The sequence below is a fragment of the Columba livia genome, chromosome Z (genome assembly GCF_036013475.1).
Source record: "Columba livia isolate bColLiv1 breed racing homer chromosome Z, bColLiv1.pat.W.v2, whole genome shotgun sequence".
Lineage (NCBI taxonomy): Eukaryota > Metazoa > Chordata > Aves > Columbiformes > Columbidae > Columba > Columba livia.
In genome coordinates, this window is record NC_088642.1 from 36639780 (window position 1) to 36661891 (window position 22112).

The 22112-nt window shown below is 38.7% G+C and overlaps 1 protein-coding gene across 1 annotated transcript in view; it reads left to right on the forward strand.

Annotated features, from left to right (window-relative positions):
* The window catches only part of EPB41L4A (erythrocyte membrane protein band 4.1 like 4A), a 133903-nt gene that overhangs the window by 84089 nt on the left and 27702 nt on the right, over positions 1-22112 (forward strand). Inside the window, exons 10-16 of the mRNA XM_065045412.1 lie at positions 1226-1317; positions 2279-2356; positions 5833-5945; positions 12384-12465; positions 18919-19002; positions 19604-19717; positions 21519-21566. Coding sequence (XP_064901484.1) covers positions 1226-1317; positions 2279-2356; positions 5833-5945; positions 12384-12465; positions 18919-19002; positions 19604-19717; positions 21519-21566 — 611 coding nt within the window. The remainder of the gene's footprint in view (positions 1-1225; positions 1318-2278; positions 2357-5832; positions 5946-12383; positions 12466-18918; positions 19003-19603; positions 19718-21518; positions 21567-22112) is intronic.

Here is a 22112-nt window from a genome sequence, read left to right on the forward strand (position 1 = left end):
TGCTTGCAGGTCACTATTCTTCATTAAATTATGAGCAGGAGGAACTTGCCAGAACTCTTTACCTATGTATGTGTGGCACTACGCAAGTATGACTAAAGCAAGAGCATCCATTTCCTAAAATCAGCTGCCGAAAGTGGTATGAATCATACTCCCTTTGTAACTGACATATGGGAGAAATGGTTTTAGGACTCAGTTTTCTTACAGATTGTATCCTACCATGCCAAGGATTCACACGGGAGTCAGTGGGACTACTCATTCTTTGTGCAAATCACAGATACAAAACTGAGTACTGAAGTTTACTGACTGATAGATATATGGAATTGTATTTTATGTGAACATATTTCAGTGTTTAGTCTGTTGGATATAAGAACTGTTGTGTAGCTGTTGCTTCATCTTGCCTGTTGCTAGTTTGTAATTTGTGTATGTCTGACTTCTCTTTCATCCTTCCTGCCTGTTTCTCATGTCTACTGCACTGACTGCCAGTTTCCAGTGATTAGTTTTTAAGCTTTGAGTATTCTTTTTTTGTTGTCTCCCTGAAGAGATTTTAAGGTAGATTTTATGGTTTTTACCTTTGACCTTTTTCCTAGTATTTTCAATTATTCTGAAATCAGCTAGTTTTTTATTTTTTAATCTTCCCTTCCTCTAATTTTTTTTTGTTGTTGTTTGTTTGTTTGTTTGGTTGGTTTTTGTTTCCAGATTTACCTTGGTTCTTCTCTACATATATGTTTGGTGAATTTTCTCTGTGTTGTTGCCTCATAATAGCTCATCACAAATGTTGAGTTTTTTTCTTTCACTTATTCTTGCTTTTTTGCATAATATTAAATAGAGCCTTGGGAAAATATTTTTGCTTGACATCTGAGGTGTAGTTTCAGAAAACATCAGAAACATTATTTGAAAAAAAAACTTTATACTTTTAAAATAGGAAAAAGCTGGTATCTGTGAACAAGAGTGAAGAAACAGAAGTATTTCAATAATCTCCTTTCTCTTCTGTTTTTCTCTGGCTAAGGAATTGATTATTTAAATAATTATTTATTATTTTTCATGCAATGAGAAACCAAAAGGGAAACCTCTTTTAAATGAAGAATTCTACAGACTTATAGAACCTGCTTTTCTTCATACTTACATCTTTTTTTATATACACGCATATGAGATGGTTCTTGAGTTCAGTACATGAAGATTCACTTCACTGGTGCAATCCTTCCTGACAATATTGATTTGTTTTCAGTGCAATGAAACTTCCTTCTTTTTTGAAGCACATGACAAGACTACATGCAAACATCTCTGGAAATGCTGTGTAGAACATCATATGTTTTTCAGGTGAGTGATGCAGAAGTTGTGGTTTCATTACCAAAAGGAGGGAGACTATATTGAGAAAGAAACTTCTTTATATGTACAGAGTGGTGTAGCACAGGCTTGCTGCCTGGAAACACATTATTGCTCTTGGTTCTAGAATGTTTTAAAAAGACTTTGCATTCCCCTTTCTTACAATGACGTGAAATAATTTTAAAATTTAGTAGTCTGGTGATTTCTTTTGTTTTAGAATTCTTTTAAAAATAGTATCTCAGGTTGCATAAAGTACGCTTTAACAGAAATAGCCACAAATGCATATGTCAGGATTTAAACTGCGATATACATTTCTACATATTTAACCATCACATTTTCTGTAGCAGCATTGACTGGAGTGAGGCCTTTGGATTTCAGGCGTTGCTATCTCCTACGATGCACAGAAATTTTCTTTTTTGATAGAAAGGCTCCCTGAATTTCCATAATGTTTTGCTTACTTATTGAAGTGTGTAAAATGTTTCCAATATTACACATCTCAAACCAGTTTATTTTAACTGTCACAAAAACACTAGCAGTAATGTGCAAAGAGATCTAGCTAGGAACTGGTCAATGGGTTGCTTGGGGCGAGCTTTAGCAGTGCTGTAATTAAGTAAGCTCAGAATCCCTCTTGCAGTCTCATTACTGTGGCATGATATTTTTGCCTGCTCCTGTGAAATAATAAGCAAAAGGCAGGCTGCTGTTGCCAACAGTTTACAGTAGACCTTGAAATAAAGTTGTGTGTAGTCAAAAGAGGAGGGCATAAACATGTGGTTTTGTGGAGCTCCCAATCCCGTAACAGTCTGCCTGGAGGTAGGGATGAAGAGGGACTAGCAGAAAGTTGGTTTTTTTGGAACCTGAAGTTTGTATTTCTCTTTAATTTTCTTGGGAAGGGGACTGTAGTTGTGTGACCTATCTATGTAACTTACTCTGTTGTTCTATTTTTCGAACTACATAGAGTGCCAGAGAATGAATCAAACTCTCTGTCAAGAAAATTCAGCAAGTTTGGGTCCATAGGTTATAAACATCGGTACAGGTGAGTTTATTTAATTGGTTAAATTTCAACTAATTCCTTCTTTATTCCTTCTTTTCTCTTACAATGAAAGAAAAACCCCACCCAGACTGACTCAGAGCAGTTCTACTGACAAAGCATGAATAGAGGCCATTTTAACAGGTTCCCTTTGGGAATCTGGCAGTTTTGGGACAAATGTGAGTTATTTCACATTCTCTAGATCCTCAGAGTTGGCTAGGGCCTGCTGTAGCCCGTAGTGAACGTGAGAGCAGCCTTGGCAATGCTTGAAGTCAAAATCTCCTTACAAGTCCTGAAATTATGTTAATGTCCTAAAGGGTTTTTCCTGGCAACTGAGGAATACCAAAGCAAGGAGGCATGTTGGCTGCTGCCTTTCTTCTGAGAATTAGCAAAGGATTGGTGCAAAGACTTCTATGAAGTCTGTAACTGTGATGCCCTTTACGGCTGCAAATGAGCTGTGGCAAGGGCTCTTCATCCAAATGGTTATGTCTAATCCTGTAGCAGTACTACTGGTACAGTGCTGTTGTTCAAGAATAACCATGAGGGCAGAACTAAAGGGAGAAGGGGAGCTGGCAAAATTGGATATGTGTTAAAGGCTGCAAACCTTGAAAGATGCAGTAAAATTCAGAGTAAGGGTGTACTCAAGGCACTTAGTCTTGATTTTAGCCTGAGTTAACCAAGCAGACAGTGTGATATGACGACAGTTAATACTGTGATACAGAGGAAGATGTGGCAGAGAGAGTGGATTTAAGATCCTCTGGTTGCTGTGCCACAAAGGACTAGCAGGATACAAGATGTAGTTTAAAACTGTAAGGTGTCAAAAATCCAATAGTTTTAACTGAGTTTTATTGAGACTTCATGTTTTTAAGCCTGTTGAAATGACAGGGTCTTTGTCTAATGAGTAAAGCACTTGGTTTGGAAATTGGCAACCACTGTTATAAATCCAATTCTGTCACATTGGCTGAACAATTTTGAGCCAAATCATTTATGGTCTGTTTTTCAGACTCGCTTTAGAGTTGTGTATTCAGTGAACCTGAAAGGGAGGATGGAAAGCAGCAAATCAAAACCACATCTGAAAGCCAAGCCCCTGTTTCCATTTTCATTTTCCCTGTTGGTCAACTGGGCATAAAAATAGTTTTAAATCTTTTGTAGTTATTTTGAAGCTGATGGGTGAAAAGTCCCTATTTACTATTGAAGGAAAATTCTAGAGTTTTTTTTCATGGCCTGCAAATATACCAGGTTTGTTTAGGTTTAGTTTTGGCCTGTCTGTCTATCTCTTCTTCCTGTCTGTATTTCTACCATCACTCAGGAAATACACAGATCATAATGAGTAAGGCCAACAGTCATTAGGCAGTTCCTTGTCACTGCCTCTTTGGAACACTTTTCTAAAAGCAAGAAAACCATAATACCCAATTTCTTGAGCAGCTCTGGGATTAGAGTTAATATCTGTTGTAGGTACTAACAGCATTGTGTAAAGGTAGCACTTGTCCTCAGTCAGTCGCAATTCAGTCAACTGTCTGTTACCCTTGGATGCAAGATCTTGCTTGTAAGGAAGGAGTTACTCATGGAGAGATGACTATGCCAGGTCTGAGCCTGAGCTCACGTGACTGAATCTGGATTGTCTGCAGCCAGGATCACTGGTGTGTTTCTATTTCATTTTTACCAAAGTATTCAATAATAACACAGATTATTTGGCTTATCACATTATCTGGCATGATCCAGCTTCTCCTTAGTGTATATGATAGTACTGCCTTTTGAGTTTCTAGTTAGATCCTGATCCATATTACCCTGTCTGCAAAAATGGAGAGGAGTTTGGTGGGTTCCTGCCAGAGTACTGGGGGTGAGAGTTTCCTCTGTTGGACCATTTCAGCAGACTGGAACAGGGCACTGGTGCTGGGGAGGAGAAAGCTTTGTACTTAGCACAACCTTCCAATCAATTAAAAAAAGAAATAGCACAAAGCAGTTAACTATGTTTGAGTTATTCCTGCTGGTGGTGCATTTATGTTCATCTTTCTTTTTTAATAAGTTTCAAGGGTGATCTGTGGTATGGCTTGCCTTGTTAAGATGATGGTCACTGTCCTATGTTTATGATTTTAATTTTGTCTAGAAAACATGAAAGTATGTATTGCCCTTCTAGTATTAAGTGTTCCCTGTTTTGCTGTAGTGATACTTGAGGACTCCCCATGACATGAGTGGACGTTCTTGTAAATGTAGGTTGTGATATCTAGTTGCACCATATTGATTATACAGTGCTAATGATAAATAGTGATAATCAATTGGTGATTGACGTGTGAACTCTTCTTGGAATTCAGAACAGCACTATCAGCATTTTCATGTGCTTCAAGAATCTTTGCTTTGCTTATCTATCAGCTTTGATTGTCTTCCCTCTTTGTTTTGGTCCCTGTTGTATCACCAAAAGCAATAACGGTGTTGTGTATCTATATGTATTTTCAGCTCAAAACAGAATTAATAATCCCACCATTGACTGTGTATGCGTAGGAACAATAATAATATCTTTTGGCTTTTTTTTTTTCCTTCTAGGCGCTTCTCATTAGGTGACAGGCAGTTTTGAGGAAAACAATTTTCTTGTCTTAAGCTCAGATGCTTTGGTTAATATGTGGAGGTGTTAATGTGCATGGAAGGTCTTATCCCCAGATGATTTGTTGAAACTACTTATAAGAGTTGCAAGACCGGCATGGCTGACAAACTTGAAAGTTGAGCTGAAATGTTTTCTGGTTTGCTTGGGAACAGAAAAAACATTGAACTGAATATCAAACCTGTCATGGAGTTTTGGGGAGGAATATGAGGCCTGTTTTACATTTTGTTATGAACACTATATTCTGCTTATTCGTATTTGGAGGAGTATTAAAATGAGCATAAAATAATTTATTTAAACTTAATTACTTATTTAAATTGCACAATTTAAATTGTGCCTTACTGTAAATGGTAATCAGGACTTCCGTTTATTATCATTTGTGCCTGTGTTAGTGAGAGCACTTTATTACGCTTTGCTCTTCACAGGCTTTTCCATGCCCCTAAGGTTGTCATTCTATATGGCTCCTTACTGACTGGAACTGAACAATGTTAAAGATGTGTTTTCCTGAGATGAAAATGTGTAGAAAGAGTTCAGGAAGTAATCAAATTACTTAGGGAAGTCATATGTTAGAATATTCGAGGTTACAAAATCTCACACTATCTTAGCCTATTGCGAATAAACTAGCATTTTGTCGTGTTTGTTTAGCTCCCCTTGAAAATGTCAAATACAGAAGAAGCTGGCACAATCCATTGGTGGTTCTGCCAGTGACTGATTCAAAACAAAAGTCAGGGTAGTGCTTCTTCACAGGAAAGCCAGAGTTGGGATGAGAAGTAAACAGCTAACAAAACATGCTGCCCAAACTCTAAGCATTTTTTCAGTCTAAAGACCCTCCATTTCTTTCATCCTTTTTTGAAGTGTTTTCCAATGATTTTGTTGCATTTTCAAGTGGCAGGACGTCTTTGCAAATGACCAGAGACCCTTCTGTGCAGCTTCCGCGGCCGAACCAGTGCATTGAAAGAAGTCGCAGCAAGACTTACCCCAAAAGAACACAACAGACAGGTAAGTCCTTCTTTGCTGGGCTTGTGGACAAATGTTTCTTTGGTTCATTTCACTTTCAAGAGGTGACTCAGAACTGCCACAGTGTCCTCAAATGATCTCTCAGAATGGGTTTTTTCTTTTACCTCAGGTCAATATTTATACCTAACCTTAACTGGATCTAAAAACTCCAGCTTTGTGCATAAAAGAAAGAGATGGTGTGGATCAAATGTGATAAAACCACATGTTTGTAGGTCTATTGTATAATATGAAAAAGAAGTGAGAACATGTATTTTTGTCAAGAGTCTTGTCTCTTGCTAAAAATTTTATACCTGTATGTCTTGGTTGATATCCCATTGTTCCAGCTGCTTGACCCTAGGTGCTTCTCTTTTACATCCTCTTCCCAGTTCAAGGGCAGTGTCCCTTTATTCTGATATTAAGTGGAAAAGAAGTTTATGCCATGCCCTCTTCAATTTTTAACATGCTCAGATGTGTGAACTGAAAATCTGTTCTACATGCTGAAGATGCCAGGGGAAGCTGCAAGTTTTTACAGCTGTTAGAGGAAACAAATAAGATTAATGAATCCCACGAGTTATGCCCAAAATAATGGATGTTTCCTGCAATTTAGTAATAGGAGCAAAAAGCTTTTCTAATGTCAAGCTCCGGTTCTACATGTGATTATGAGTGTATGGTTAGCTTCATCTATCACAGCAGTCGCCTTGGGTTAAGTCGAACTCATGCATGAAGTATGCGTGTATGTGTGTTAGCAGTCTGAGAAAAAACTTGTCTGGGCTTTAAAATGTAAGCAAGATTATCTTTATCATGGGTTAGTAGGGCATTATAAACTTCTGAGAGTCACCATTTTTAACAAGAGAACAGGTATATGTCTCTGGAAACCTCCCATGTTTATTCTGGATGGTGACTTTTGACTCAGAAGTAAAACTGGTGTGTTCTGCCCTTTAGCTGCCACAGATTTTGAAGTGCAGTGTAATTAAAAGTATTGCCCCTGGAATATGCGAGCAGTTTACAACACATTTTTTTAAAATTTTATTTTATTTAGCTATGTGTAAGAAGAGAAGGATCACTTTGCTTTCTGATTATGTTATCTTTTTGTTGTGTCTACAGTTGTCAGTGGGAGCCTAAGAGGACAAAAAGCTGTTCACTCTTGAACCTAGTGACTTAGACTTTTGTCTGGCTGGGCCAACCCATTTTTAGGGTGGTAGTTCCCACCTCATTAATCCCCAGTTCAATTATGCAGAAAATTGTGTGGGTATTCAGAGCTAAACTTGTCGGTTGAAACTTGGCCCATAGTTGAAAACAGTGTTTGCTGTAGCACAGGCAGTGAAAATCAGTCTATATTGCTGCAGGGTGTGTGTTGTACTTGTTAAATTTTTGATCTCTTTGACTGGAATTGTGAGGAAAACTGAAACCTCCCTGTGGCCTGTTCTGCTGATGTAACCTGATGCAGGATTCTCTGGGCAAAATCTATTTGTTGTTTTGGTGGATTTAAATACTTTGTTTTACTTAAAAGGCTCTTACTGATATACATTTTTGTAATCTGTATCACCCATCTGGGTTGGTTTGCTGTTAATTAAATATAATTGATACGCATGTGTTCTCAGTGAGCAGTTATTTTACACTGGGGCAGGTGTATTACTTCAAATGATTTTTAAGTTAAATGAATTTGGTTTGTTTCCCACTTAAAATAAGGGCTAAAGGAAGAAAGCTGTGTCATTCAAATTCCATCTTACCATATAATGAGCATGTTTTTTACTTTTTATTTTTTCATTTTGTATTTGGGTATTCACAATGATAAACATCTAGTACTGTTTCTCCATTTAAATAGGCTTTCAGATGCTGAAGGCAGACTAACACTACTCCATGTGTTAAACACTGCATGACAGTCTATTGCATGTCACTAGGAAAAATCCACCCCTTTTCACCTAAACTGATTCTTGGATATAGCAAAGTCCATTTCACACAATAAATCAAGTCTGTTTGATATATTTTATGCATCGCTTGTTTAAAAATATTAACCCAATGTAGATTTTACTTTTAGGAAATAATTTTTATCTTGGAAATGTGCCTGCTGGTGTAAACAGTTTTATGGGTTACTTAAAACTTTCCCTGACTGAAATGTTTGAGAGAACAATATGACATGTCTTCTTAAAATAAATATTCGTTTTGCATAGTGAGATTATGCTGATGGTTGTAATTGATCACTACTCCTTTGTTCTTGCATTTGTGTTTCTAGTATGGTATAATAAGATCAAATATGCCTTGTTCAGGATTTTAAATGGTGATTTCAGTTGTCATGTACTACATACTTCTTAAGATGTTTTCTGCCAAATGTCACTTAAAGTGAGATCCAAGTGGTTATGGCTTACAATTTAGCTTTTTGGAATGAAAATCGGAGTTCCATTTACTCTCTCAAAACCAAAACTCTATAACAACTCTAAAATGGTTCTTATGCAGTAACTTCCTTCTGCTTTCTCAAAGGTCAGCATCTTTCTTCACCTGCTTCTTTACTTTTTTCCTTTTCTTAAGAATGCAAAATTAAGTGCATGAAGGGCTTCTTTTCTACAGCCCATTCAATTAGCCATTCTGGTTTTTGGGTTTTTTCTTTGTTCTATTTTCTTCTTTTTGTTTTTTTTTTTTTTTTTTTTTTTTTTTGTTTTTTTTTTTTTTTTTTTTGTTTTTTGTGTTTTGTTTTTGTTTTGTTTTTGTTTTGTTTTGTTTGTTTTTGTTTTGTGTTTTTTTTTTTTTAATCTGTTGGCATCAGTAATCGGAGCAGCCACAGGGTTTTGGGAGCAGTTAGTAGAACCAGTAACTACAATGCATGGCTGTAGCCTGTGCACTGCCTCTATCACAGAGGTGTGTGTGAAGTGCTAAAGCCTCCAGCCTCTGACATCTCATTAAAATGTTTTCCTTCTTTTTTGTGTACATGTTCTGGTGTTATAAGGAGTCACACGGTATGTGTTTTTTATACACAGTATGTGTTTTAAATATTATTTTTTTTTCTGTTACCTGAAGGTAGAGGTTAGCTATCATTCGCAGAGCTAAGTGACTAATAATGTTTCTTTGTCTCACCGGTCCCTTAAAGTATGCTGAAGTCATCAGGACTGCAGCCAGTTGGTAAACTCTTAGTTAAGAGCTTCAGTAGGTGCCAAGACAATGATAGAAAATATTTACTTTTTATGTTTTCAGTAAAAATATTTGTATTTTAAGAGAGAAATTGAAGGAGATGATACTGTGAACAGAGAGAAATTAGGTTTCTTGTATAAAAGCCACTGCCATTGACCGATTCCCATGACAGAATGGACAGTGCAGACAGTTTCACTTTAGCACGGCAGAATATTTTTCTTAGAATCTAGATTACAGTGGTTTAAAATGCAGTAACCCCCCTTTTGTCACTTGCTTAGTATGTTCCATACCTCGGTTGTTCTAGGGTTAGTGAAAAAATCAGAATAGGAAACTTCAATGGCTGTGCAATTAGTGTTTTTATATTAGTGCATTTTGTGTGTGTGTGTTTAGGTTGGCATTCAAGTTGGTGTTCAGTTGGAGAAGGGCTTTTTCATTTTGTGCTGTAAAGTCTTACGTCTATAAAGTCTTTGTGCTGTAAAGTCTTAGATATATGGAAGTCCATTCATTTTTATAGGCTCTTATTAGTACACAGTGCAAAGCATAAGCTCTTATCACGTGTTTTCTTTTTGATCCCACTGTCTTCTGCTCTTATTATAATAGATTTAAATACAAATACTACTTCCAGATAAGGTCAGTAACATGGCTTTAGTTGATAAGAAACAGGCACAACAAGCTAATTAGCTTGCCAGGCTCCTGAGGTTTTGAACACTTGAGCTTTTTAAATGTAATAGTCTATTTAAATTGAATGCACAAATCAGCATCAAGCTGGCTGTAAAAGGGAGTCAAAGTGTGTGCATATGCCTTGTTGGAAAATTTCAGTGCAGTGAATGCTGACAATAGCTTATCTGACAAAAGGTAAACAACCAGGAAAACTTGCTATAAGTGAGATGTTTGACATTTCCAGCTATCTAAGATATTTTTGAGAGGCCTATTACCTTGGCATGTGAGAAACAGTGGTATAGATAAGTTAGTGCAATGGGGTTCATGTTTGTACAGTTATTCTGGAGTCTGTTCTTTTATATTAGGGATACTGTATCATACAGAGGTGCATATTGATAGAACAGTACTGTAGTTAGTAGAAGTTCTTATGTGCTCTTATGTGCTCTCATCTCTATTTGTGATTTTTGACTGAGGAAGAATTTTTGTAGCAGTATTTTATGGCCTTAATGGAGATCGGTGATATTTTTCTGATCATTTTCACATTAATTCAAGAAAATTTTTAATGCAGTAATTCTGTCTTTTTACCAAGCAGGTCATAGTGGCAGTGTAGCTATTGTTTCATTCTTCAAAACAGAAAATAACTGTATGGGCAAATATGCAGTGCTTCAGAGAGCTGGTTGTCTCTTATTGCATAAAATAGAGGATTTATTGAGAATGCCAAAAATTTACTTTCCTTTCTGTCTCTGAATCTGTGCCCATTTTGCATTTCCTTCTTCAAAACATTCCAAATTCTTCCTAGTGCTTATGCTTGCATAAACAACAAAAAGTAGCTTGAAGGAGCAAATATTGTACAAGACAGGACACAGGCTGCTCCCATCCCCTGCCAGGCATTAGTCTGAAAAATTAAGTAGGAAAAGGAGTAAACTACGTCATTAAAAGTGGTGAAGTCAAACACATAAAGGGCTTGCCTGAGTTGCTTAAGCAAAGGTGACTAATGCCACTTGAGACCCTCTGCAGTATATGAGGCATCTGCAGAAGACTAGCAGATTTAACCTGTAGGAGAGGCAATTGATGGGCAGACAAGATGTCTCAGGATATCTCGAATTTTTGTGTTGAAGTAGAGGAGAGTCCTGAGACTTTCTGTGTCAAAGGGGCAGCATAGAAAATTGAAGGAGATGGCAGAGGAATACTTTCTCTGAGACTGTGGAGAAAGCTTGTAATGCCAAATCTTGCCACAGCTTAATTTAAGATATGGCATTTTTGGTTTAGCCAAACAAAAAGGCTTTGAGTTTGTACCACTTGATTAATAACACAGATGCAGTTGCTTGTGGCCAGATGACACAGTATTAATATTTCCTTATAGACTTCAGTCAGTCTGCGTCATTATCTTCAATGAACGTGCTCAGAATCCTGTCCAGATTCTGTCCTGTACATCATCAGTGATGTTGCTTTGTTGTTTTACTTAACATCTGTTTCTGGAGGAGGTAACAGTTTTTAAGAAATGACTGAAATTGCCAGTTAGGTGGAAAGAGAATATGTGAACTGAAGAAAAATTACTGATGAATATTAATAGCACAGCATGGAAACTAAAATTATAGTACCAGTAGGAACAAATGTGTCTTGATTAATATATAACTACATAGCAACCTGAATAGGACAGTTCCTTTTTTGTTCATGATACTGAGCTGTATACATCTGTGGAGCATAATCTTATCACTCCACTTTGACATAAACCCTGTATGAAATATCCAGATTCCCTTGGCCCTCAGTGCTCCTAATCATGAATACACAAATCAGTTTCTTTGAAGCCTGTTACATGGGAGCTCAGAAAGAAAGTGCATGTATCTTCTAATTCTTCAGGTTGCTTTTCATGGCTTATGTGCCAACACTGTGAAAAGTGCAAGATCAAAATGGAAAGACTATTGGTCATGAAATTGGAAACTAGGCAGATATCTTTCAAATATGGGCCAAAAGTTTCTGACTTACCAAAACTGATGTTTACCTGTCTCTATCAGAGTATTACTCCTTATTGTCTCTATTTACATTATTATTTTTCTAATCCATTGATTTACAGTTATTATTTTCCTGGTCATATTTTAGGTTATTTTAGTGTTGTGTTACACTGTGTTGCTACATCAGCTTGAAGTGGTTTCTTAGAACAAACAAATTAATTTTGCTTTGCCATCTATTCTAATGATTGTTTTAGAGGCCATAGTTATTACACTGGAGATTCCCAAGCTTTTTCCTACCCTGTATTTTCTTCACACTTGCCTTCTCATTGGTAACTGATAAGGGCATTCCCTTCTGGTGCCAATGGCATAGTATCTCTCTGAGAACAACAGCTTTGAACTCCTCTGTCTCATGAGAAAGAGTAATGAATGTGCCTCATGTTAAATTTTCTTGTGATGCTGTATAACTAGAAATAAGAATAAGACAAAAAAGTGTGATCCTTATACCACCTTAAAAAGTAGAACATGCACCACATGTCTTGTGTATCATTTTATTTCTCATGCTGCACTGTCTTCAGTGGGTGATTATGCTGAAAAGGTGTGCAAGGATGTATGCTACAGGCCTGTTCTGTTTGAGTGTTTTGTGGGAGGTTTTTTGTTTTGTTTTGTTTTGTTTTAATTGTTTTGTTTTGTTGTTGTTTTTTTCCAGGATCTAAGAACATGAACCAGATTACAAAAAATGGGGAAAATGAAGGAACTACCACAATTATTGCACCTTCCCCTGTGAAAAGGTATGTAGACCAGTAGTTCTCTTCTAGCTTTTAAGAGATAGTGTATTGCATTGGACAGAGGAACATATTTAGTAATCATTAGTAACAGTTTATCTTGCCCTTAAGCTTGGGACTGTCTGATGTTCTGTGGACAAAGGTCAGAGAGTGTTGCCCAGTAATTAATTTTAACAAACCCATATCTTCTTGGCACGGAACCTGGAAACCCACAAATTGGGTCAAATTATTGGAAAGGTAAACAGTCTCAGTTTTAAATGTGAAAAAACACGCATTGACCCAAGGGGAATTGGTCATGCTTAGTCCTGCGAAGTCTTATGTGTCTCTCCCCTGGGAGCTGTGGACTGACTGGCAGGCCCTCAGGGGAAGGTTCTTCTGCCTAAGCACAAGGCAAGCTCTGCGTTGGATGTATGGGCAGAGAAGAGCTGGGCGTGGCCTCTCTTCGAGCAGTGCTGTTAACCTTGCAGTATGTTTAAAGTGGTAAATCTAGAACAAAACTCATGAGTGTTTGTGTTGATCCTTCAGAGCAGTGAATTGCCAGGGCTCCTCTGGACTTGCATGGTCTGTTGTGTTTAATTATCAGTGCTGAAGTGCACATCTCTGATTAGTAGGCATATTTGAGAGAAAGGGGTGAGGCTCAGATTTAGAAGGGGGCTTATGTCCCCACCCTTAATTTTAGGTGGAATTTCACAGAACATTGGCACCATCTTTTCACAGAATGGTTAGGGTTGGAAGGGACCTCTGCAGATTATCTAGTCCAACCCACCTGCTAACTCAAGTTCACCTAGAGTGTATTGCACAGGAATGTGTCCAGGTGGGTCTTGAAGGTCTCCAGAGAAGGTGACTCCACAGCCTCTCTGGGCAGCCTGTTCCAGTGCTCTAGCACCCTCAAAGTAAAGAACTTTTTCCTCATATTCAGATGGAACCTCCTGTGCTTCAGTCTGTGCTCGTTGCCCCTCATCCTGTCGTTGGGCATCACTGAAACTAGTCTGGTCCCATCCTCTTGACATCCACCCTTGAGATATTTATAAACATTGATGAGATTCCCTCTCAGCCTGTGCTTCTCCAGCCTGAACAGACCCAGCTCTCTCACTCTCTTTTCATAAGAAAGATACTCTAGGCCCCTAATCATCTTCATAGCCCCCCGCTGGATTTGGAATTTGGATGCCTGAATCAAAAAAGGAGTGATCTGACAGAACGATGGGTCAAAAATTCAGCACCTAACTTTTTTGCTTGGTTGCCTGAAAGTTTGTCTCTGCATGCCCAGTAACCTTGACAGGTTTTTTTGAGCTAAGCATTTCTGGCATTATTTCTCCATTGAAGCTGTGGGCTTCACATACTAGGTATATGGACTGACTTCCAAAGAAGGGTCTAAAAGATTTATTGTAAATACTTCATGGGTAGCATTTGTTATTGCCTAATATTTAGAACAGTTGCCAAAAAAGAAGATCTGAGTTTATTTGCTTCCTCAGTTTAAGGGATATTGAATCGATCAATTCGAAAACAATGCTAATCATGGGTTAAAAGAGCATTTGCAGTTTTGCCACTAGGTTATGCTGAAGCTAGACTATTGAGCAGAAAAAAAATACAAAAATATATACATACTTGCAGGGAGGGTGCAAAGAGGATGGTGCCAGGCTCTTCTCAGTGGTGCGCAGCAACAGGACTAGTTTCCTTTCCTCTGAACATCAGGAAACACTTTTTCACTGTGAGAGTAGCTGAGCAGTGACACGGATTGCCCAGAGAAGTGGTGGGGTTTTGATCATTGGAGATACTCAAGATCTGTCTGGGAATGGTCCTGAGCAACTGGGTCTAGGTGGCCCTGCTTGAGTATGAGTTTGGACCAGGTGACCTCTAGAGATTCCTGCCAATCTCAACTATTCTGTCATTCTGTGACTTGTTAGGAGAGGTACAAAGGTACCCTTATTCCATATTGCAGAGATGATTGTGTTGGGAAGAGACAGGAGGCCTTCTATACAGCTTGTGCTCAAAATGCTGTGTATGAATTTTTAGCAATGAACTGCTAAAAAAAATATGGATAGGCAGGTCATAGAGCAAGAGACAAAGATAAGGGGCTCTCAACATGGCAGCTTCAACATTTCTGAGTTTTGTTTTGTACCCTGGCAGTTTAAAAGCCATTCGCAGGCAGATTCTCACTGAGTCACAGTTTTAGAGTTAGTCACTTCCAGCAAAAAAGTGCTGGAAGTTGTTTTTCTTGCATGATTTCTATTTAGAAATTGATTTGTTTTTCTCTGTGTCTTTGTCTGCACATGTAGAACACCTTTCAGCTCTGCCAGGCTTAGTATGTGTGACAGGCAGCACACATACTTTGTGAAGCATTTGCAGTTTGGCAGTTCACTCCATCCTACATAATTCTCACATTAATTGTCAGTCATGCTTGGAAAGCATCATTCAGCAGCTCTTACAAGCTGAGTTTCCATAGCTTAACATCTCGTTCACTGTTGAGATGCATAGTTGGTCACATCTGTGTAAGTGGTATGAATTCAAGGTAAACTATAAAAATTTCTAACAATGGTAATCTCACATGAAATTCAGATCCTAACCTTTTAGAATCATAGAATCATTTCAGTTGGAAGAGACCCTCAGGATCATTGACTCCAACCATAGCCTAACTCTAGCACTAAACCATGTCCCCAAGAACCCCATCTAAAAACCTTTTAAACACCTCCAGGGATGGTGACTCCACCACTTCCCTGGGCAGCCTGTTCCAATGCCTGACAACCCTTTCCATGAAGAATTTTTTCCTAATACCCAATCTGAACCTCCCCTGGTGCAGCATGGGGCCATTTCCTCTTGTCCTATCCGTTGTTACTTGGGAGCAGAGACCAGCACCCTCCATGCTACAACCTCCTTTCAGGTAGCTGTAGAGAGCAATAAGGTCTCCCCTCAGCCTCCTTTTCTCCAGGCTAAACAGCCTCAGCTCTCTCAACCACTCCTCATCAGACTTGTGCTCCAGACCCCTCACCACCTTCATCACCCTCCTCTGCACTCTCTCTTTTCAAATACTTTGAAATAACTCAGTCCATTTTGAAACTACATTCCTGAAGATAACACCAGGATCTGAAGAGCTGCCATGCTATAGCTCTCTAGCTGTAAAATCATAGAATGGTTTTGGTTGGAAGGGACCTTAAAGACCATCTAGCCTAATCCTCCTTCCATGACCAGGGACCTTCCACTAGACCAGATTGCTTAAAGCCCTCTGGCCTTGAACAGTTTCAGGGATGGGGCAACCACAGCTTCTGTGGGCAGCCTGTTCCAGTGCCTCATCACCCTCATGGGGAAGAATTTCTTTGTTATATCTAATCTAAATCCACCTTCTCTCAGTTTAAATCCGCTATCCCCTGTCCTATCAGTACAGGCCCTTGTAAAAAAGTCCCTCTCCAGCTTTCTTGTAAATCCCCTTTTGGTACAGGAAGGCTGCTATAAGGTCACCCTGGAGCCTTGTCTTTCCTGGGGTGAACAACCCCAACTCTCTCAGGCTGTCTTCATAGGAGAGGTGCTCCAGCCCTCTGATCATCTTCATGGCTCTTCTCTGGACTCGATCCAACAGGTCCATGTCCTTCTTATGTTGGGGCCCACAGAGCTGGACACAGAATTCCAGGTGGGGTTTCACAAGAGCAGAGTAGAAAGGAACTATCACCTCCCTTGATCTACTGGTCACAATTCTTTTGATGCAGCCCAGGACACTGTTTGCTTTTTGAGCTGCACATACATATTACCAGCTCATATGGAGCTTCTCATCAACTGACATCCCCAAGTCCTTTTCCTCAGGCTGCCCTCAATCCATCTCCATATACAATCCATCTCCATGTATATGTGCTTGGAATTGCCTTGACTCTTGTGCAGGACCTTATTCTTGGCCTTGTTGAACTTAATGAGGTTTGCATGGGCCCACAGTCTGTCTGTGGCCCTCTGATTGGTGTCCCTTCCTTCCAGCGTGTTGACTGCATCACCCAGCTTGGTGTCATCAGCAAACTTGGTGAGGGTGCACTCAATCCCACTGTCCATGTCACCGACAAAGATGTTAAATACTTCCAGTCCCAATACCGACCCAGGAGAAACAGCTATCATCACTGGTCTCCATTTGGACATCAACCTGTTGACCACAACTCTTTTGAGTGCAACCATCCAGCCAATTCCTTATCCACTGAGTGGTCCATCCATCAAAACCATGTCTCTCCAATTTAGAGACAAGGATATTGTGTGGGACACCATCAAATGCTCTGAACAAATCCAGGAAGATGACATCAGTTGCTCCTTGCTTGTCCACCAGTGCTGTAACTTCATTGTAGAAGGCCACCAAATTTGTCAGGCACTATTTGCCTTTGGTGAAATCATGTCAATTGTCACCAATCACCTCCCTATTTTCCATGTGCCTTAGCATAGTTTACAGGAAGATCAATTCCATGATCTTGCTAGGGACAGAGGTGAGGCTGGCTGAGGCTTGGAATGAAAAATGACTTAGGGGTCTAATGCAGTGAATTTGCCTCCCAGGATCAATTCTCTGTCTCTTTTTAAGATTTGAGAACCCTATTCAAATTTCTTTAAGCCCAACTTCAATCTAAATATTGTTCAGTAGTCTATGCTGTGCAAAAACAATTGTTTTTTGCAATACAGGACCGAAGCATATTTACCTGAGTTACTTAGTCTGTAGTAAGCACATATTTTTAAGCCTGGGAATAGATTGTATGCACTTGAGTCAATAATTAATGGTACAATATCAAGAAAATTATTTACCTGATAAAGTCAATTTAATTTATTTTCCTGCTGACTTACTGTAGCTTGTCATTTTGTTCACTCTATAAGAATTAAATTATTAACTCGGTGACTTGTAGTAACTAAAGGCTGAGGTTAAAAGTGGATCAGTAAGTAGCTACGATTCCTTCATAAAGCCAAGTCTGTCACCTCCTGCTCAGGGCAAAGAACTCTGGCCTAGGTCCTCCTCTCTGTAAGCAACTCTAAAGATTTTCTTTTGCCACTAAAGTTGCACTTTGGAAAGATAGGTGGTATTAATGCTTGTAGTGGGTTGCTGTCAGGAATACTTCTTGAAGAGCTTAGTGGAAATCAATGTGGTTGTCTAGTTCTCTATCAGCTTGTTCATGCAGAAAGTGAGCTTTAGAGATGACGATACAGGAGAGGCATGATTAGCCATTAGCGAGATGACGGGTGCAAAAGCATTCTCCAGCTGGAAGCCACCTTCCAACACTCAGAGTGGCAATGAGCAGGCTATCTAGGAGCATTAATAGGTTGGAAGTTGTAAAATTTGACACTGTGAGAATGGTAGGAAAAGGAAGAATTGGAGTATCCTGCTATTTTTCATGCTGTGTCCCATAGGTGCAATGGGAGACTGGTGACAAACACTGATGTATCTCTTAAGCCAAACAACTATTTTGACTGTCCTGGTACTTGTCCTTGCAGCACTCAATGAAGACAGCTCTTTCACATTGTCAGATCTGTGCTCGGTGTCCATCAAAAAGAAAACATAAGGAGTTACTGGGGAAGTAATTAAAAGAATATGCTAGTCTATGACCCTGTGGTCTGTCATGTTTTGAATAGTTTATCACCCATGCCTTTGCTCCTATCTTCAGGAAGGTACCATAGACCTAGAAAAATGATAGAGAAATATGATAAAGACACTCAGAGGTACCTGGTGACTCCTGTAATAGTCTGTGATTCTTTCACTAGGAAAAGACATGAGACAGCTGTTAAAAATGTATTTAAAAAAAAAAAATTATGGAATTTGTGATCATGGAACCACCATTCATAGAGCTTTATTTCTTCCTATATGCACAGAACTAGTGAGGAACACAAGATGGAAGTTTTGAACCAGGTGGAAGTTTTGAAATGAAATAATTGTTTGTGCCATAGTTTAATACTGGAGCATACTGCTATTTATGCAAAAAATTCAAAAATGTTAAAGAGATGTTTAAATAAATCATGGAAGAAAGTTCCCTCAAGAGCTATGTAGAATAAAAAGCAGATAAAGCCTCCAGTTCAATAATTTGTTAACTGCATATTGTGGAAGACTATGAGAACATATTGTATATTTGCCTTATTGTTAGATTTTTTTTTTTTCCCTAAGTGTCTGTTCTTATGTATTCTGAGACAAGACTGACCTTTTTTTCTGACTCAGTGCAGCCATAATTGAGCTTGTAGAGCTGATTTTCAAGCCTTGTTTTTTTTTCCTTCCAATTGCTCTTTCTAGGAGAGATTCTTCAACACAGCAGCTGTTTGCCCTCTTTCACATAGCAGGCAAATAGCTGTATGCCCAGGTGTGTCTCTGTATTGACTATATGCCTTTAAAAGTAATTTTGTAAGAGGTCAGGGTGCAAGAAAATGTGATCTGTATGCTATGGGTTTAAGTATATATATATATATATATGTATATATGTGTGTGTGTGTGTATATATACACACACATATCTGTACTTTTATTTAGCTTTAAAAAGATGAAAAATGAAAACAGTCCAGAAACCCAAAGAAGTAAGACAAGCGCACCATGGGAGGAAGGTGGCCCACAGAGGTAAGGTGATGCATGATGTCCTAGGTATTGTGCAATGGTAAATATAATGTCATGACAATAGGCTGAAGGATATTGATATATGAATGTATTAACAGGGTCACAATAAATCCGTATTGCATGTAAGAATATAGGTCCTGTCATGGATAAATAATCAGTTAAATATTAGGAAAGTAGGTGTAGGAGGAAGTGGTCAGTGAAGGAGAGTCACCGGTGGCTTTCCACAGAGATTGTTCATAGACCTCTGCTATTGGGTATATTAGTCAAGGACCTGGAAAAGGGATGATAAGGTTTAGTAATGGAACAGAATTTTTAGGATAGTGAGGGTGAAAGCTGTTTGTGGGGAATGGCAGAGTTGTTGGCTTGGCAATGCTAAAAGGTCTCTCATACATTTTCAGGCTTCGGTGTAAAATATTTATTGCTGGGTAACAGTACCATCTGTATTTATGTTAGCATGCACACATACATACATGCATAGCTGAATATGCATATAAGTGTGTGTGTGTATGTGTGTGCCTCCTTATTTTTGTAGGCTGAATCCTCCCTGGCCTAACTCTCATCGAAGTTTTAAAGCTGACTGGTTGCTCTTCCTTTTTAACCCTAGTGGGCTGTATAATTCTCCCAGTGACCGCAATAGATCTCCGAAGTTTCCTTACTCTCGGCGACGGAACCCATCAGGCGGCAGTGAGAATGAGTCCGGGCAGCCAGTCCGGAGGAGGTAAAAGCCCCTGGGTTAATTATTGTTCGCTTCTCACAGTAGGAAGCTTGAGGTCCTTCATGCTCTGTTCAGTAAGGGCTCTTGGAAATGCAATGGGGTCCTCCGTAAAGGGATACTCTATGGCCCAGCTGTTAGTCCAAAAAAAAAACCTGAACAAGAATACCAGATCTGCTTTTGGAAAGGAACCTTTGGTTAGGCTTAAGTGCAATGAAGATTAAACAAATGACCCATAAAGCTACCTTCAGCAGACCCATGTGTGAATTACTCTGCATTAGAGAATGTGAGCAAAAATACAAATATGAGATACTTAATGTGTTTTTAATGGGTACATGATGAATTGCATAACTGAAATTAAATGGATGGAGTTTCTGTGCTGTGTGTCCTGGAGTATGTCCAAAATGCGAATTACAGGGGAAGTTCTGAAGTGATATCGTTTTGAGAGACTACATGTTACCTTGGGTGATTCGTCTTGCTGAGAAGCTGCTTTCATCACTAAGTTGTCCTGGTGCTGTGATCTGCTGTAAAATATAGACAAGAATAGCTACTGTGCCATATTCATCATAGTCTTCTAGACTGCCTTATGAGCCAACACTTTGGAGTAATGTCTCCTTCTGATTACCCATTTTGTGTTCAAAGCCAGCATTTGCAAAGGAATTTCTGAAGATGCAGCTGTATCTGTGAGGAAATGTAGATATGGAGCTTTTTTATTTGTCAGACAACACCCTCAGACACATGGTGTGAACTGTGGGGTTGCTATAAGCAGAGACAGGAGTTGAACTTGATGATCCTTGTGGGTCCCTTCCAACTCAGGACATTCTATGATTCTAGGTTTCTGAACTGCTGTAGACCTTTTGTCTGCCATTATCTTTGTAGAACAGGAGTGAAGAAACTCACCCAAGGCATATATGCTTAGTGACCTTGTGCGTGGATTAAAGTGACGCAGTGTAGCTCTAAGTCAGTACAGTTATGTCAATTTATCCTGTTAGCTAGAGCTCTTGTAATTGTTAACAGCAATGTTTTTCCTGAATGCATTTTCTGGTTCATTGCTAGCTTAGTTGTCAGAAGGACTTGTTTGGCTCTGAAAAAACAAAGGAATAGAGATGTGCAGTGCAAAACTGTCTTGTACCAAGAAAAGAACAGTGTTTGTGTATTATGCAGTAGGAAATTTTTTAAGATGTAAGGTATTTATCATTTGCGATTTGCATTTGCTGATCTACCTGAGGGACAGGTGGTCATGCCAATAGCAAGTTTACTTTTTGGCCACCACACCAACAAAATATTTTTAAAAATCTTATCTCATATGTGACACTGTGAAGACTGACAATAGTAGGTAGATTCTAACCTAATTATGTCTTCCTGAGTCTTGATTTTATTCATGCTCTTTCCTTTTAAAACCATTTAATAACAATAGCTGTGTTGTTCATGCATTCTTAAATTAAGAGGAAAACATCAGGCTTTGCTGGAAACAGTAGGAAACACTAAAGGCTAGGATACCATGCTTAACCTTGCAAATCAGGGGCTTGCAATGAGAGCTTGAATGGGATAATTCCTTTGCAACTTATTGCAGAGATGTCCTGAAAAGTTTAAAACAAGTGCATGTCATTTTTGCTCTGCCTTAAATCATATTGAAAAAACCCACTTTATAAAGCGTAGGGGGGGTTGTTTGTTTTGGTTTGTTTGTTTTGTTGTTTTTGTTTGGTTGGTTTGTTTTTTGTTTGTTTTTTAAGATAGGATTTTATGTTTTGTTTTGTGTTAAGTGACCTCTTAATGGTATTTCATTAAAACTTTCTTAATGTCACAGGAAAAATCAGAACAGTGGCGAAGATTCAGATTTAAAGCACAGGAGAAGGTAAATATATAATGTATAGCAGCCATGAAATGATAGCAAAGGTACTGATCATATTTTAGTTCCCTGCATCCTCTCCTTTCCATCCTTCTTCCTCATCTTCTTAAATGTTTAAAAGACTTATTGTGTTCTGCCCATTCAATTTTTTTCTTTCCTGTCTTACTTTTGCTAAAATGCTCTGTAGCGTAACCTTATTACAGCACAGATATCCAAAAGTTGCCTTGCACGTTGTTACTGCACCATGCTAGAAGCAGTTTGTTGAACTTTACTAAAGCCTTATCTGCAACTCGAAAGTCAGTTCCAGAAGTTTTAGGATTTTGATTTTGTATCTGCAGTTCTGTTTTGAGTTCTCCAGCCTCCTAGTCCACTTGTAATTAATCTGCCTTGAAGCAAGTATGCTATCATTTGGGATGAATTTTCCTGCAAAACGCAGGTGCAGAGGCATATGCAGCTTCTTACCATCTTCTTACTTTCTTGCACATTTTTTTGCTTTATTTTTTCTTAAGCTGCTTTGCTGCTTTTTTTTTTTTTTTCTTCCCCCCACTGCAC